Source organism: Cinclus cinclus, chromosome 37 (genome assembly GCF_963662255.1).
Source record: "Cinclus cinclus chromosome 37, bCinCin1.1, whole genome shotgun sequence".
Classification (NCBI taxonomy): Eukaryota; Metazoa; Chordata; class Aves; order Passeriformes; family Cinclidae; genus Cinclus; species Cinclus cinclus.
In genome coordinates this window covers 730,015-746,375 of record NC_085082.1, presented here as the reverse complement: position 1 = coordinate 746,375, position 16,361 = coordinate 730,015, and the positions used below count along the sequence as shown (strand labels likewise).

General features: G+C 46.7%; 1 protein-coding gene across 1 annotated transcript in view; it reads left to right on the top strand.

The window, feature by feature from the left end:
- Positions 1-244: 244 nt before the first annotated feature.
- The window catches only part of SYMPK (symplekin scaffold protein), a 37,050-nt gene continuing 20,933 nt past the window's right edge, over positions 245-16,361 (top strand). Inside the window, exons 1-10 of the mRNA XM_062512449.1 lie at positions 245-416; positions 3,416-3,481; positions 6,355-6,408; positions 7,424-7,497; positions 9,343-9,469; positions 11,373-11,622; positions 12,892-13,062; positions 13,606-13,845; positions 14,823-14,977; positions 15,935-16,085. Of these exons, the coding sequence (XP_062368433.1) occupies positions 336-416; positions 3,416-3,481; positions 6,355-6,408; positions 7,424-7,497; positions 9,343-9,469; positions 11,373-11,622; positions 12,892-13,062; positions 13,606-13,845; positions 14,823-14,977; positions 15,935-16,085 (1,369 nt within the window). The 5' untranslated portion in view covers positions 245-335. The remainder of the gene's footprint in view (positions 417-3,415; positions 3,482-6,354; positions 6,409-7,423; positions 7,498-9,342; positions 9,470-11,372; positions 11,623-12,891; positions 13,063-13,605; positions 13,846-14,822; positions 14,978-15,934; positions 16,086-16,361) is intronic.

Genomic DNA, 16,361 nt, shown 5'->3' with positions numbered 1-16,361 from the left:
TCTGTGGGGTTTTTATCTATGGGGTTTTTTTCTATGGGGTTTTTCTATAGGGTTTGTCTATGGGGTTTTTCTCTATGGGATTTCTCTATGGGGTTTTTTTCTATAGGGTTTTTCTATGGGGTTTGTCTGTGGGGTTTTTTTCTATAGGGTTTTTATCTATGGGGTTTTTTTCTATAGGGTTTTTCTATGGGGTTTGTCTGTGGGGTTTTTTCTATAGGGTTTTTATCTATGGGGTTTTTTTCTATGGGGTTTTTTTCTATGGGGTTTGTCTATGGGGTTTTTTTCTATGGGGTTTTTTCTATAGGGTTTCTCTGTGGGGTTTCTCTATAGGGGCCATGGCCGGGGGCCAGGAGGGGCCGAGCCCCCGACCCAGCGAGGAGGAGCCCGGGAGTGACGGGAGGAGCACGTCGGAAAGGGTGAGAAAATGGGGAAAAAACGGGAAAAATGGGGAAAAATGGGAAAAAATGGGGAAAATGGGGAAAAATGGGGGAAAATGGGGAAAAATGGGAATAATGGGAATAATGGGAATAATGGGAATAATGGGAAAAAATGGGGATAATGGGAATAATGGGAGTGACGGGAGGAGCACGTCGGAAAGGGTGAGAAAATGGGGAAAAAACGGGAAAAATGGGGAAAAATGGGGAAAATGGGGATAATGGGAATAATGGGAAAAATGGGAATAATGGGAGTGACGGGAGGAGCACGTCGGAAAGGGTGAGAAAATGGGGAAAAAACGGGAAAAATGGGGAAAAATGGGAAAAAATGGGGAAAATGGGGAAAAATGGGGGAAAATGGGGAAAAATGGGAATAATGGGAATAATGGGAATAATGGGAATAATGGGAAAAAATGGGGATAATGGGAATAATGGGAGTGACGGGAGGAGCACGTCGGAAAGGGTGAGAAAATGGGGAAAAAACGGGAAAATTGGGGGAAAATTGGGGGAAAATGGGGGAAAATGGGGAAAATGGGGATAATGGGAATAATGGGAGTGACGGGAGGAGCACGTCGGAAAGGGTGAGAAAATGGGGAAAAAACGGGAAAAATGGGGGAAAATGGGAAAAAATGGGAAAAAATGGGGGAAAATGGGGATAATGGGAATAATGGGAAAAATGGGAAAAATGGGAAAAATGGGAATAATGGGAGTGACGGGAGGAGCACGTGGGAAAGGGTGAGAAAATGGGGAAAAAACGGGAAAAATGGGAAAAAATGGGGATAAAAAACGGGAAAAAATGGGAAAAATGGGAAACAGGGACAATGGGAATAATGGGAAAAATGGGAAAAATGGGGATAATGGGAATAATGGGAATAATGGAAAAAATTGGGAAAAGTGAAAAATGGGAAAAATGGGAAAAATTGGGGAAAATGGAAAATTAAAAAATGGGAAAATGGGAAAAAATGGGAAAACTTGGGAAAAATGGGGAAAATTGGGGAAAATGGGAAAAAAATTGGGGAAAATGGAATATTAAAAAATGGGAAAATGGGAAAAATGGAAAATGGGGAAAATTGGGGAAAATGAGAAAAATAGGAAAAATGGGAAAAATTTGGAAAATGGAAAATGGGCAAAATAGGAAAAATGAGAAAAATGGAAAAAAAAATAAAAATGGAAAACGGGAAAAAATGGGAAAATGGAAAAAAAAAAGGAAAAAATTTAAAAAAATGGGAAAAATGGGGGGAAATTGGAAAAAATGGAAAGTGGGGAAAAATGGAAAAAATTAAAAATTGGGGAAAATGGAAAATGGGGAAAATGGGAAAAATGAGAAAAATGAAAAAATGGAAAAAAATTAAAAATGGAAAATGGGAAAAAATGGGAAAATGGAAAAAAAAAAGGAAAAAATTTAAAAAAATGGGAAAAATGGGAGAAAATTGGAAAAAATGGAAAGTGGGGAAAAATGGAAAAAATTAAAAATTGGGGAAAATGGAAAATGGGGAAAATGGGAAAAATGAGAAAAATGAGAAAATGAAAAAAAAATTAAAAATGGAACACGGGAAAAAATGGGAAAATGGAAAAAAAATGGAAAAAAATTTAAAAAAAAATGGGAAAATTTGGGGAAAATTGGAAAAAAAAAAGGGGGGAAAAAATGGAAAAAATTAAAAATTGGGGAAAATGGGAAAAAATTGGGGAAAATGGGAAAAAATTGGGGAAAATGGGAAAAAATTGGGGAAAATGGAAAATGGGAAAAATGAAAAAGTTGGAAAAAAAATCAAAATGGAAAATGGGAAAAAATAGGAAAATGGAAAAAAAATGGAAAAAAAATTTTAAAAATGGGAAAAATGGGGGGAAATTGGAAAAAAATGGAAGGTGGGGAAAAATGGAAAAATCTAAAAATTGGGAAAAATGGGGAAAATGGGAAAAAATTGGGGAAAAAGGAAAAAAAATGGGGAAAATGGGAAATGGGGAAAATGAGAAAAATGAAAAAATAAAAAGAAATTAAAAATGGAAATCGGAAAAAAATGGGAAAATGGAAAAAAATGGAAAAAAATTTTTAAAAAAAATGGGAAAAATGGGGGGAAATTGGAAAAAATGGAAAATGGGAAAAATGGAAAATGGGAAAAATGGAAAAAATTAAAAATTGGGGAAATGGGAAAAAATTGGGGAAAATGGGAAAAAATTGGGGAAAATGGGAAATGGGGAAAATGAGAAAAATGAAAAAATGGAAAAAAAATTAAAAATGGAACACGGGAAAAATGGGAAAATGGAAAAAAAATGGGAAAAAGTTTTAAAAAAAAAGGGAAAAATGGGGGGAAATTGGAAAAAAAAAAGTGGGGAAAAAATGGAAAAAATTGGGGAAAATGGGAAAAAATTGGGGAAAATGGAAAAATGAGAAAAATGAAAAAATTGGAAAAAAAATCAAAATGGGAAAAAATGGGAAAATGGAAAAAAAATGGAAAAAAATTCCAAAAAAAATGGGAAAAATGGGGGAAAATTGGAAAAAAATGGAAGGTGGGGAAAAATGGAAAAAATCTAAAAATTGGGAAAAATGGGGAAAATGGGAAAAAATTTGGGAAAATGGGAAAAAATTTGGGAAAATGGGAAATGGGGAAAATGAGAAAAATGAAAAAATAAAAAGAAATTAAAAATGGAAATCGGAAAAAAATGGGAAAATGGAAAAAAATGGAAAAAATTTTAAAAAAATGGGAAAAATTGGGGAAAATTGGAAAAAAAAAGTGGGGAAAAAATGGGGGAAAATGGGAAAAAATTGGGGAAAATGGAAAAATGAGAAAAATGAAAAAATTGGAAAAAAAATCAAAATGGGAAAAAATGGGAAAATGGAAAAAAAATGGAAAAAAATTCCAAAAAAAATGGGAAAAATGGGGGAAAATTGGAAAAAAAAAAAGTGGGGAAAAAAATGGGAAATGGGGAAATTTTGGAAAAATGGGAAAAAGGGAGGGAAATGTCCCAAATTTCATTGCCAGGTTGTGGATCTGCTGAATCAGGCGGCGCTGATCGGGAACGAGGGGAAAATCTCCATCCTAAAACAGGTGAGATTGGGGAAAAATGGGAAAAAAGGGGAAAAAATGGGAATTCCGGGAGGGAAAAATGGGGATTGGGGGGGAAATGGGGGAAAAAAAGGGGAAAAATTGGGAATTTTGGGAGGAGAATTGGGAATTTGGGGGGGAAAAAATGGGACAAACAGGAAAAAATTGGGAATTTTGGGAGGGAAAAATGGGGAAAAAAGAGAAAAAAATGGGAATTTTGGGAGGGAAAAATGGGGAAAAAAGGAAAAAAATTGGGAATTTTGGGAGGAAAATTGGGGAAATAAAAGAAAAAATTGGGAATTTGGGGGGAAATTGGGAATTTGGCGAAAAAATGGGAAAAAACGGGAAAAAACAGGAAAAAAATGGGAATTTTGGGTGGGAAAATTGGGAAAAAAAGGGGAAAAAATTGGGAATTTTGGGAGGGAAAAATGGGGATTGGGGAGGAAATGGGGGAAAAGAGGGAAAAATTGGGAATTTTGGGAGGGGATTGGGAATTTTGGGGGGAAAAATGGGGATTTGGGGGGAAATGGGGGAAAAAGGGGAAAAATTGGGAATTTTTGGGGGAAAATGGGGAAAAAAGGGGAAAAAAATGGGAATTTTGGGAGGGAAAAATGGGGATTGGGGGGGAAATGGGGGAAAAAAAGGGGAAAAATTGGGAATTTTGGGAGGAGAATTGGGAATTTGGGGGGGAAAAAATGGGACAAACAGGAAAAAATTGGGAATTTTGGGAGGGAAAAATGGGAAAAAAGAGAAAAAAATTGGAATTTTGGGAGGGAAAAATGGGGAAAAAAGGAAAAAAATTGGGAATTTTGGGAGGAAAATTGGGGAAATAAAAGAAAAAATTGGGAATTTGGGGGGAAATTGGGAATTTGGCGAAAAAATGGGAAAAAACGGGAAAAAACAGGAAAAAAATGGGAATTTTGGGTGGGAAAATTGGGAAAAAAAGGGGAAAAAATTGGGAATTTGGGGAAAAAATGGGAAAAAACAGGAAAAAATTGGGAATTTTGGGGGGAAAAATGGGGATTGGGGAGGGAATGGGGGAAAAAAATGGGGAAAATTGGGAATTTGGGTTGAAAAAAATGGGAAAAACAGGAAAAAATTGGGAATTTTGGGAGGGAAAAATGGGGATTTGGGGGGGGAAAGTGGGGGGAAAATTGGGAATTTTGGGGGGAAAAATGGGGAAAAAAGGGGAAAAATGGGAATTCTGGGAGGGAAAAATGGGAATTTTGGGGGGAAATTGGGGAAAAAAGGGAAAAAATTGGGAATTTTGGGGGGAAAAATGGGGATTGGGGGGGGAATGGGGGAAAAAAATGGGGAAAATTGGGAATTTGGGTTGAAAAAAATGGGAAAAACAGGAAAAAATTGGGAATTTTGGGGGAAAAATTGGGGAAAAAAAGGGAAAAAAATGGGAATTTTGGGAGGGAAAAATGGGGATTTGGGGGGGAAATTGGGGAAAAAAGGGAAAAAATTGGGAATTTTGGGGGGAAAAATGGGGAAAAAAAGGGAAAAAAATGGGAATTCTGGGTGGGAAAATTGGGAAAAAAAGAGAAAAAATTGGGAATTTTGGGGGGAAATTGGGAATTTGGGGAAAAAATGGGAAAAAACAGGAAAAAATTGGGAATTTTGGGGGGAAAAATGGGGAAAAAAGGGAAAAAATTGGGAATTTTGGGAGGGGATTGGGAATTTTGGGGGGAAAAATGGGGATTTGGGGGGAAAAATGGGGAAAAAAGGGAAAAAAATGGGAATTCTGGGTGGGAAAATTGGGAAAAAAAGAGGAAAAAATTGGGAATTTTGGGAGGGAAAAATGGGGATTGGGGAAAAATGGGAAAAAACAGGAAAAAATTGGGAATTTTGGGGGGAAAATTGGGGAAAAAGGAAAAAAATGGGAATTTTGGGAGGGAAAAATGGGGATTTGGGGGGGAAATTGGGGAAAAAATGGAAAAAATTGGGAATTTTGGAGGGAAATTGGGGAAAAAAGGGAAAAAATTGGGAATTTTGGGGGGAAATTGGGGGAAAAAGGGAAAAAATTGGGAATTTTGGGGGGAAAAATGGGGAAAAAAAGGGAAAAAATGGGAATTTTGGGAGGGAAAAATGGGGATTGGGGGGAAAAAATGGGAATTTGGGGGGGGAAATTGGGAAAAATGGGAAAAAATTGGGACTTTTGGGGGGAAAAATGGGAAAAAACTGGAAAAACTTGGGAATTTGGGGGGGGGAAAAAGGGATTTTTATTGGAAGAATTGGGATTTTTTGGGGAAAAGTTGGGATTTGGGGTGGAAAATTTGGGATTTGAGGTAGAAAATTTGGGATTTGGGGTGGAAAATTTGGGATTTTGGGGTGGGAAATGTGGAATTTTGGGCAGGAATGGGTGGGATTTGGGAATAAAATGGGATTTTTTTGGGAAAAATTGGGATTTTTTGGGGGGAAAATTGGGATTTTTTGGGGAAAAATTGGGATTTGAGGGGAAAATTTGGGATTTGGGATGGAAAATTTGGGATTTCGGGCAGGAATGGGTGGGATTTGGGAATAAAATGGGATTCTTTTGGGAAGAATTGGGATTTTTTTTGGGAAGAATTGGGATTTTTTTGGGAAGAATTGGGATTTTTTTGGAAAATTGGGATTTGGGATGGAAAATTTGGGATTTGAGATAGAAAATTTGGGATTTGGGGTGGAAAATTTGGGATTTGGGGTGGGAAATGTGAAATTTCGGGCAGGAATGGGTGGGATTTGGGCAATAAATTGGGATTTTTTTGGGAAGAATTGGGATTTTTTGAGGGATTTTTTTGGGAAGAATTGGGATTTTTATGGGGAAATTGGGATTTGGGGTGGAGAATTTGGGATTTTGGGGTGGGAACTGTGGAATTTTGGGGCGTCCCCAGGTGCAGGAGCTGATCATCAACAAGGACCCCACCCTGCTGGACAATTTCCTGGATGTGAGCAGGATTTGGGATTTGGGATTTGGGGTTTGGGATTTGGGGTTTGGGGTTTGGGGGATTTGGGGTTTGGGATTTGGGGTTTGGGATTTGGGGTTTGGGATTTGGGGTTTGGGGTTTGGGATTTGGGGTTTGGGATTTGGGGTTTGGGATTTGGGGTTTGGGGTTTGGGGGATTTGGGATTTGGGGTTTGGGATTTGGGGTTTGGGGGATTTGGGGTTTGGGGGATTTGGGGTTTGGGGGTTTGGGGTTTGGGGTTTGGGATTTGGGGAATTTGGGGTTTGGGGGATTTGGGATTTGGGGGGTTTGGGATTTGGGGTTTGGGATTTGGGGGATTTGGGGTTTGGGGGATTTGGGGTTTGGGGTTTGGGGTTTGGGGGATTTGGGATTTGGGATTTGGGGTTTGGGGGATTTGGGGTTTGGGGGATTTGGGGTTTGGGATTTGGGGTTTGGGATTTGGGGTTTGGGATTTGGGGTTTGGGGGTTTGGGATTTGGGGTTTGGGGTTTGGGGAATTTGGGGTTTGGGGAATTTGGGGTTTGGGGTTTGGGATTTGGGGTTTGGGATTTGGGGGTTTGGGGTTTGGGGATTGGGATTTGGGGGGTTTGGGATTTGGGGTTTGGGGTTTGGGATTTGGGGTTTGGGATTTGGGGAATTTGGGGTTTGGGGTTTGGGATTTGGGGATTGGGATTTGGGGATTGGGGTTTGGGATTTGGGGGTTTGGGGTTTGGGGGTTTGGGGGATTTGGGGTTTGGGGTTTGGGGGAATTGATATTGGGCGATTTGGGATTGGGGGGTTTGGGGGATTTCGGGGGATTTGGGGGATTTGGGTTCGAGGAATTTGGGGGAATTTGTGACTGGGGGCATTTGGGATGGGATTGAGGATTTGGGATTTGGGGGATTTGGGATGGGATTGAGGATTTGGGGGATTTGTTGGGTATTTGGGTTTTGGGGGAGATTTGGGGTCTGTTTAGGATGGATCAGGAGAGATTTTGGGATCATTCTCCCCATCCCCAGGAAATCATCGCCTTCCAGGCCGACAAATCCATCGAGGTGCGGAAATTCGTGGTGGGATTCATCGAGGAGGCCTGGTGAGATTTGGGGTAAAAAACGCCGGAATTGGGGCCGGGGTCCCTTTTGGGTTTTGAGGGGTTTGTTGAGGAAAATTTGGGGTTTTTTTTCAGGAAAATTTGGGGGTTTTTTTAGGATTTTGAGGGTTTTTTTTGAGGAATTTTGGGGGGTTTTTTTTAGGATATTGAGGGGTTTTGTTGAGGAGTTTTGGGGTTTTTTTTCAGGAATTTTGGGGGTTTTTTTAGGATTTTGAGGGTTTTTTTTTTTTTTGAGGAAAATTTGGGGTTTTTTTAGGATTTTCAGGGGTTTTTTGAGGAATTCCGGGATAATTCCTCTGGAATTCCGGGATAACTCCTCTGGAATTTCGGGATAAGTCCTGTGGAATTCTGGGATTATTCCTGCGGAATTCCGGGATAACTCCTCTGGAATTCTGGGATAACTCCTGCGGAATTCTGGGATAACTCCTCTGGAATTCTGGGATAACTCCTCTGGAATTTTGGGATAACTCTTCTGGAATTTTGGGATAACTCCTCTGGAATTCCGGGATAACTCCTGCGGAATTCCGGGATAGCTCCTGCGGAATTCCGGGATAACTCCTGCGGAATTCCGGGATAACTCCTGCGGAATTCCGGGATAACTCCTCTGGAATTCCAGGATAACTCCTCTGGAATTCCGGGCTAACTCCTCTGGAATTTTGGGATAACTCCTCTGGAATTTTGGGATAACTTCTGCGGAATTCCGGGATAACTCCTGTGGAATTCCAGGATTTCTGGGCTAACTCCTGTGGAATTCCGGGCTAACTCCTCTGGAATTTTGGGATAACTCCTCTGGAATTTTGGGATAACTCCTCTGGAATTTTGGGATAATTCCTCTGGAATTCCGGTACAACTCCTCTGGAATTCCGGGCTAACTCCTCTGGAATTCCGGGCTAACTCCTGGGGAATTCCGGGCTAACTCCTCTGGAATTTTGGGATAATTCCTCTGGAATTCCGGGATAACTCCTCTGGAATTTTGGGATAACTCCTCTGGAATTCCGGGATAACTCCTGTGGAATTCCGGGATAACTCCTGCGGAATTCCGGGATAACTCCTCTGGAATTTTGGGATAACTCCTGCGGAATTCCAGGATAACTCCTCTGGAATTCCAGGATAACTCCTCTGGAATTCCGGGCTAACTCCTCTGGAATTTTGGGATAACTCCTCTGGAATTTTGGGATAACTTCTGCGGAATTCCGGGATAACTCCTGTGGAATTCCAGGATTTCTGGGCTAACTCCTGTGGAATTCCGGGCTAACTCCTCTGGAATTTTGGGATAACTCCTGGGGAATTCCGGGCTAACTCCTCTGGAATTTTGGGATAACTCCTGGGGAATTCCGGGCTAACTCCTCTGGAATTTTGGGATAACTCCTCTGGAATTTTGGGATAACTCCTCTGGAATTCTGGGCTAACTCCTCTGGAATTCCGGGCTAACTCCTCTGGAATTTTGGGATAATTCCTCTGGAATTCCGGGCTAACTCCTCTGGAATTTTGAGATAACTCCTCTGGAATTTTGGGATAACTCCTCTGGAATTTTGGGATAACTCCTCTGGAATTTTGGGATAACTCCTCTGGAATTTTGGGATAACTCCTCTGGAATTCCGGGATAACTCCTGTGGAATTCCGGGCTAACTCCTCTGGAATTTTGGGATAATTCCTCTGGAATTCCGGGATAACTCCTCTGGAATTTTGGGATAACTCCTCTGGAATTTTGGGATAACTCCTCTGGAATTCCGGGCTAACTCCTGCGGAATTCCGGGCTGACTCCTGCGGAATTCCGGGCTGACTCCTGCGGAATTCCGGGCTGACTCCCCCTGCCCCTCCCCCCAGCAAGAGGGACATGGAGCTGCTGCTGAAGCTCGTGGCCAACCTGAACATGCTGCTCAAGGACGACAACGTCAACGTGGTCAAAAAAGCCATCCTGACCATGACCCAGCTCTACAAGGTGGCCCTGCAGGTGAGCGCACCTGGCCGGGGCGGCTCAGGTGTGACACGCGCGCGCGCACACCCCGCCCCCCCCCAAAAAAAAAAAAAAAAAAAAAAAAAATCGGAACCGCCGAGGAAAAGGGGGAATTTTATTGGGGGGAGGGGGGGTTAAATTCGGCCTTTCTGTGAGGGGACGTTAATTAGCGGCGCTGAGTTAATTGCGTTCATTAATTTGGGGTTTGGAGTTCACATTTTGTGATGTTAATAAGGATAAAATTTATTGAAATAGATCTTTATTAATGAAATTATTGAAATATATCTTTATTAATGAATTAATGCATTGCAGCTCTGAGCCTTTAAGGGTTTTATTGATTCATTTCTATTAAATATTCACATTTTGTGATATTAATAAGGATAAAATTTAATTATTGAAATGTATCTTTATTAATGAAATTATTGAAATGTATCTTTATTAATGAATTATTGCATTGCAGCTCTGAGCGTTTTAGGGTTTTTATTGATTTATTTGTATTAAATGTTCACATTTTGTGATATTAATAAGGATAAAAGTTCATTATTGAAATGTCTTTGTTATTTCTCAATGACAGAGTTGTGCCTTGGCACAATTAAATTAAAATTAATGAATTAATGCATTGCAGCTCTGAGCCTTTAAGGGTTTTATTGATTTATTTCTATTAAATATTCACATTTTGTGATATTAATAACGATAAAATTTAATTATTGAAATGTCTTTGTTATTTCTCAATGACAGAGTTGTGCCTTGGCACAATTAAATTAAAATTAATGAATTAATGCATTGCAGCTCTGAGCCTTTAAGGGTTTTATTGATTTATTTGTATTAAATGTTCACATTTTGTGATATTAATAAGGATAAAATTTAATTATTGAAATATATCTTTATTAATGAATTATTGCATTGCAGCTCTGAGCGTTTTAGGGTTTTATTGATTTATTTCTATTAAATATTCACATTTTGTGATATTAATAAGGATAAAATTTAATTATTGAAATGTATCTTTATTAATGAATTATTGCATTGCAGCTCTGAGTGTTTTAGGGTTTTATTGATTTATTTCTATTAAATATTAATATGTTGTCATATTAATAAGGACAAAGCTTAATTATAAGAAAATGGTTTTATGTCCAATTTAATTACCGTAATTACCCATTAAAAACAGCTTTAATGCCCCATTTAATTACCGTAATTACCCATTAAAAACAGCTTTAATGCCCAGTTTAATTACCGTAATTACCCATTAAAAACAGCTTTAATGTCCCGTTTAATTACCGTAATTACCCATTAAAAACAGCTTTAATGCCCAGTTTAATTACTATAATTACCCATTAAAAACAGCTTTAATGTCCCGTTTAATTACCATAATTACCCATTAAAAACAGCTTTAATGTCCCGTTTAATTACCATAATTACCCATTAAAAACAGCTTTAATGCCCAGTTTAATTACCATAATTACCCATTAAAAACAGCTTTAATGTCCCGTTTAATTACCATAATTACCCATTAAAAACAGCTTTATTGCCCCATTTAATTACCGTAATTGCCCATTAAAAACAGCTTTAATGTCCAATTTAATTACCGTAATTACCCATTAGAAACAGCTTTAATGTCCCGTTTAATTACCGTAATTGCCCATTAAAAACAGCTCTAATGCCCAGTTTAATTACCGTAATTACCCATTAAAAACAGCTTTAATTCCCCATTTAATTACCGTAATTACCCACAACGTCACCCTCATTTTCCCCCTCGGCGCTCGACCCGGTTACCGTAATTACCCATAAAAATAACCCGCTCTCCCCCAATTTCCCCCTTTTTTTTTTTTAATTTTTTGGGTTTTTTTGTTGTTTTTTTTTTTGTCCCCCGTCTCTGTTTTTTTTCCCCCCGCGGGGCTCCCAGTGGATGGTGAAGTCCAAGGTGATCAGCGAGCTGCAGGAGGCCTGCTGGGAGATGATGTCCTCCATGGCCAGCGACATCATCCTGCTGCTGGACTCGGACAACGACGGCGTCCGCACTCACGCCATCAAGTTCGTGGAGGGGCTCATTGTCACCCTGTCCCCCCGCACGGCCGACTCCGACGTCCCCAAGCGGCACGAGAACGACGTCAGCCTGGAGCGCATCCCCAGGGACCACCCCGTCATCAAGTACAGTGAGTGGGGGTTGGGCTTGGGGTTGGGATTGGGATTGGGATTGGGAATGGGAATGGGCTTGGGGTTGGGATTGGGATTGGGGTTGGGGTTGGGAATGGGGTTGGGATTGGGATTGGGGTTGGGATTGGGAATGGGGTTGGGGTTGGGATTGGGATTGGGGTTAGGAATGGGGTTGGGGTTGGGGTTGGGGTTGGGGTTGGGATTGGGAACGGGACCACCCCGTCATCAAGTACAGTGAGTGGGGGTTGGGCTTGGGGTTGGGATTGGGATTGGGATTGGGAATGGGAATGGGCTTGGGGTTGGGATTGGGATTGGGGTTGGGGTTGGGAATGGGGTTGGGATTGGGATTGGGGTTGGGATTGGGAATGGGGTTGGGGTTGGGATTGGGATTGGGGTTAGGAATGGGGTTGGGGTTGGGGTTGGGGTTGGGGTTGGGATTGGGAACGGGACCACCCCGTCATCAAGTACAGTGAGTGGGGGTTGGGCTTGGGGTTGGGATTGGGATTGGGGTTGGGATTGGGGTTGGGGTTGGGAATGGGGTTGGGATTGGGATTGGGGTTGGGAATGGGGTTGGGATTGGGATTGGGATTGGGATTGGGGATGGGATTGGGATTGGGATTCTGAACGGGACCACCCCGGCATCAAGTACAGTGAGTGGGGGCTTAGGCTTGGATTTGGGATTGGGATTGGGGTTGGGGTTGGGATTGGGGTTGGGAATGGGGTTGGGGTTGGGGTTGGGGTTGGGATTGGGATTGGGATTGGGAATGGGACCACCCCGTCATCAAGTACAGTGAGTGGGGGTTGGGGTTGGGATTGGGGTTGGGGTTGGAATTGGGATTGGGATTGGGATTGGGATTGGGAATGGGGTTGGGAATGGGGTTGGGAATGGGGTTGGGATTGGGATTGGGAACGGGACCACCCCGTCATCAAGTACAGTGAGTGGGGGTTGGTCTTGGTCTTGGTCTTGGGCTTGGGATTGGGATTGGGGTTGGGGTTGGGGTTGGGAATGGGGTTGGGATTGGGATTGGGGATGGGATTGGGATTGGGATTCTGAACGGGACCACCCCGGCATCAAGTACAGTGAGTGGGGGGGATTTTGGGCTGGGGTGACCCTGCTGTCCCTGTTTCGGTGTCTCTGTTTTGGTGTCCCCATTTTGGTGTCCCCTCTGTCCCCATCTCGGTGTCCCCTCTGTCCCCACCTCACTGTCCCCTCTGTCCCCACCTCGGTGTCCCCGCTGTCCCCACCTCGGTGTCCCCTCTGTCCCCAGACGTGCTGTGGGAGGAAGGCAAGGCGGCTCTGGAGCAGCTCCTCAAGTTCATGGTGCACCCGGCCATCTCCAGCATCAACCTGACGGCCGCGCTCGGCTCTCTGGCCACCATCGCCCGCCAGCGGCCCATGTTCATGGCCGAGGTCATCCAGGCCTACGAGACCCTCCATGGTAATGTCCCCAAGGTGTCCCCAAGGTGTCCCCAAGGTGTCCCCTGCTGTCCCCAAGGTGTCCCCAAGGTGTCCCCTGCTGTCCCCAAGGTGTCCCCTGCTGTCCCCAAGGTCGCTCTGGTGTCACTGTCCCCTTGCCCCAGTAGCCAACCTGCCCCTGGTGCTAGCCACATCCCATCTGTCCCTAACCCAACGCCACCTGTCCCCACCTGTCCCCACCTGTCCCCACCTGTCCCTAACCTGTCCCTAACCCGTCCCCACCTGTCCCTCACCTGTCCCCACCTGTCCCCATCTGTCCCTAACCTGTCCCTAACCCACCCCCACCTGTCCCTCACCTGTCCCCACCTGTCCCTAACCCATCCCCACCTGTCCCTAACCCACCCCCACCTGTCCCTCACCTGTCCCCACCTGTCCCTCACCTGTCCCCACCTGTCCCTAACCCCTCCCCACCTGTCCCTAACCCACCCCCACCTGTCCCTTACCTGTCCCCACCTGTCCCTAACCCACCCCCACCTGTCCCTAACCCGTCCCCTTGCCCCGGTAGCCAACCTGCCACCCACGCTGGCCAAGTCCCAGGTGAGCAGCGTGCGGAAGAACCTGAAGCTGCACCTGCTGAGCGTCCTGCGGCACCCGTCCTCGGGCGACTTCCAGCCCCAGATCACGACGCTGCTGGTGGACCTGGGCACGGCGCAGGCCGAGATCGCCCGCAGCACGCCCAGCCCCCGCGACGGCCGCAAGAGGCCACGGGACGAGCCCGATGCCACCCTCAAGAAGATGAAGATCGGTGAGTGTGATGGTGGTGGCCATGGGGGGAGGGGTGGTGGTCATCGGGGAGGGGTGGTGGTCATGGGGGGAGGGGTGGTGGTCATCGGGGAGGGGTGGTGGTCATGGGGGAGGGGTGGTGGTCATCGGGGAGGGGTGGTGGTCATGGGGGGAGGGGTGGTGGTCATCGGGGAGGGGTGGTGGTCATGGGGGGAGGGGTGGTGGTCATGGGGGGAGGGGTGGTGGTCATCGGGGAGGGGTGGTGGTCATGGGGGGAGGGGTGGTGGTCATGGGGGGAGGGGTGGTGGTCATGGGGGGAGGGGTGGTGGTCATCGGGGAGGGGTGGTGGCCATGGGGGGAGGGGTGGTGGCCATGGGGGGAGGGGTGGTGGCCATCGGGGAAGGGGTGGTGGCCATGGGGGGAGGGGTGGTGGTCATGGGGGGAGGGGTGGTGGTCATCGGGGAGGGGTGGTGGTCATGGGGGGAGGGGTGGTGGCCATGGGGGGAGGGGTGGTGGTCATCGGGGAGGGGTGGTGGTCATGGGGGGAGGGGTGGTGGTCATCGGGGAGGGGTGGTGGTCATGGGGGGAGGGGTGGTGGTCATCGGGGAGGGGTGGTGGTCATGGGGGGAGGGGTGGTGGTCATGGGGGGAGGGGTGGTGGCCATGGGGGGAGGGGTGGTGGTCATGGGGGGAGGGGTGGTGGTCATCAGGGGAGGGGTGGTGGCCATGGGGGGAGGGGTGGTGGCCATGGGGGGAGGGGTGGTGGCCATCGGGGGGTTCTGGTGGTCTCATGGGGACTCTGGGGACATTTGGTGACATTAAACCCCCCCAGTGTCCCCCAGGATCATCCCTGTCCCTTTTTTGGGGACATTTGGTGACATTAAACGTCCTTCAGGACATCCTGAACGCCACCCTCCGTGACCCTGCAGTGTCCCCAGCACCTGAGTGTGACCTGTCACCCCTCGGGGACGCTCAGGGACCCCTCCCCGTGTCCCCACAGAGCCCCCCCTGGGCGAGGATGACGAGGACAAGGACCTGGAGACGCCGGCGGTGGCCGTGGCCAAGGTGGCCGGAGCGGTCACTGTCCCCTCGGACACCGACATCACGGCCGAGTTCCTGCAGCCCCTGCTGACCCCCGAGAACGTGGCCAACCTGGTCAGGAGGGGACACCTGGGGACACCTGGGGGCATTTGGGGGCATTTGGGGAGGTGTCACCTGTCCTGCAGTCACAGCTGACCCCCAGGAATGTCCCCAACCTGGTCAGGAGGGGACACCTGGGGACACCTGGGGACATTTGGGGAGGTGTCACCTGTCCTGCAGTCACAGCTGACCCCCAGGAATGTCCCCAACCTGGTCAGGAGGGGACACCTGGGGACACCTGGGGGCATTTGGGGAGGTGTCACCTGTGCTGGAGTCACAGCTGACCCCCGAGAACGTGGCCAACCTGGTCAGGAGGGGACACCTGGGGACACCTGGGGACACCTGGGGGCATTTGGGGAGGTGTCACCTGTGCTGGAGTCACAGCTGCCCCCCAGGAATGTCCCCAACCTGGTCAGGAGGGGACACCTGGGGACACCTGGGGACACCTGGGGACATTTGGGGAGGTGTCACCTGTGCTGGAGTCACAGCTGACCCCCATGAATGTCTCCAGCCTGGTCAGGAGGGGACACCTGGGGACACCTGGGGACACCTGGGGACATTTGGGGAGGTGTCACCTGTGCTGGAGTCACAGCTGACCCCCAGGAATGTCCCCAACCTGGTCAGGAGGGGACACCTGGGGACACCTGAGGGGCTTTAAGGGTTGTTGGGGACACTCTGAGGAACCTGCGGTAGTTTTGGGGACACTCTGCTCTCCAAGGCAGTTTTGGGCTCCCTGGGACATTTTTGGGGTCCCTGAGGTGATTTTTGGGGTCCCTGGGATATTTTCAGGTTCCCTGAGGTGATTTTGGGTTCCCTCAGGTGATTTTTGGGGTCCCTGAGGTGATTTTTGGGTTTCCTGAGGTGATTTTTGGGGTCCCTGGGATATTTTCAGGTTCCCTGAGGTGATTTTGGGTTCCCTCAGGTGATTTTTGGGGTCCCTGAGGTGATTTTGGGGCCCTGTCCCCCCCACAGGTGCTGATCAGCATGGTGTACCTGCCCGAGGCCATGCCCGCCTCCTTCCAGGCCACCTACACACCTGTGGAGTCGGCCGGAACCGAGGCGCAGATCAAACACCTGGCCAGGCTCATGGCCACCCAGATGACCGCGGCCGGGCTGGGGCCAGGTGAGGGACGGCACTGGGACAGCACTGGGACGCACTGGGATGCACTGGGATGCACTGGGACGGCACTGGGATGCACTGGGACAGCACTGGGACGCACTGGGATGCACTGGGACAGCACTGGGACGCACTGGGATGCACTGGGACAGCACTGGGACGCACTGGGATGCACTGGGACAGCACTGGGACGCACTGGGATGCACTGGGACGCACTGGGATGCACTGGGACGCACTGGGATGGCACTGGGACGCACTGGGACGCACTGGGATGCACTGGGA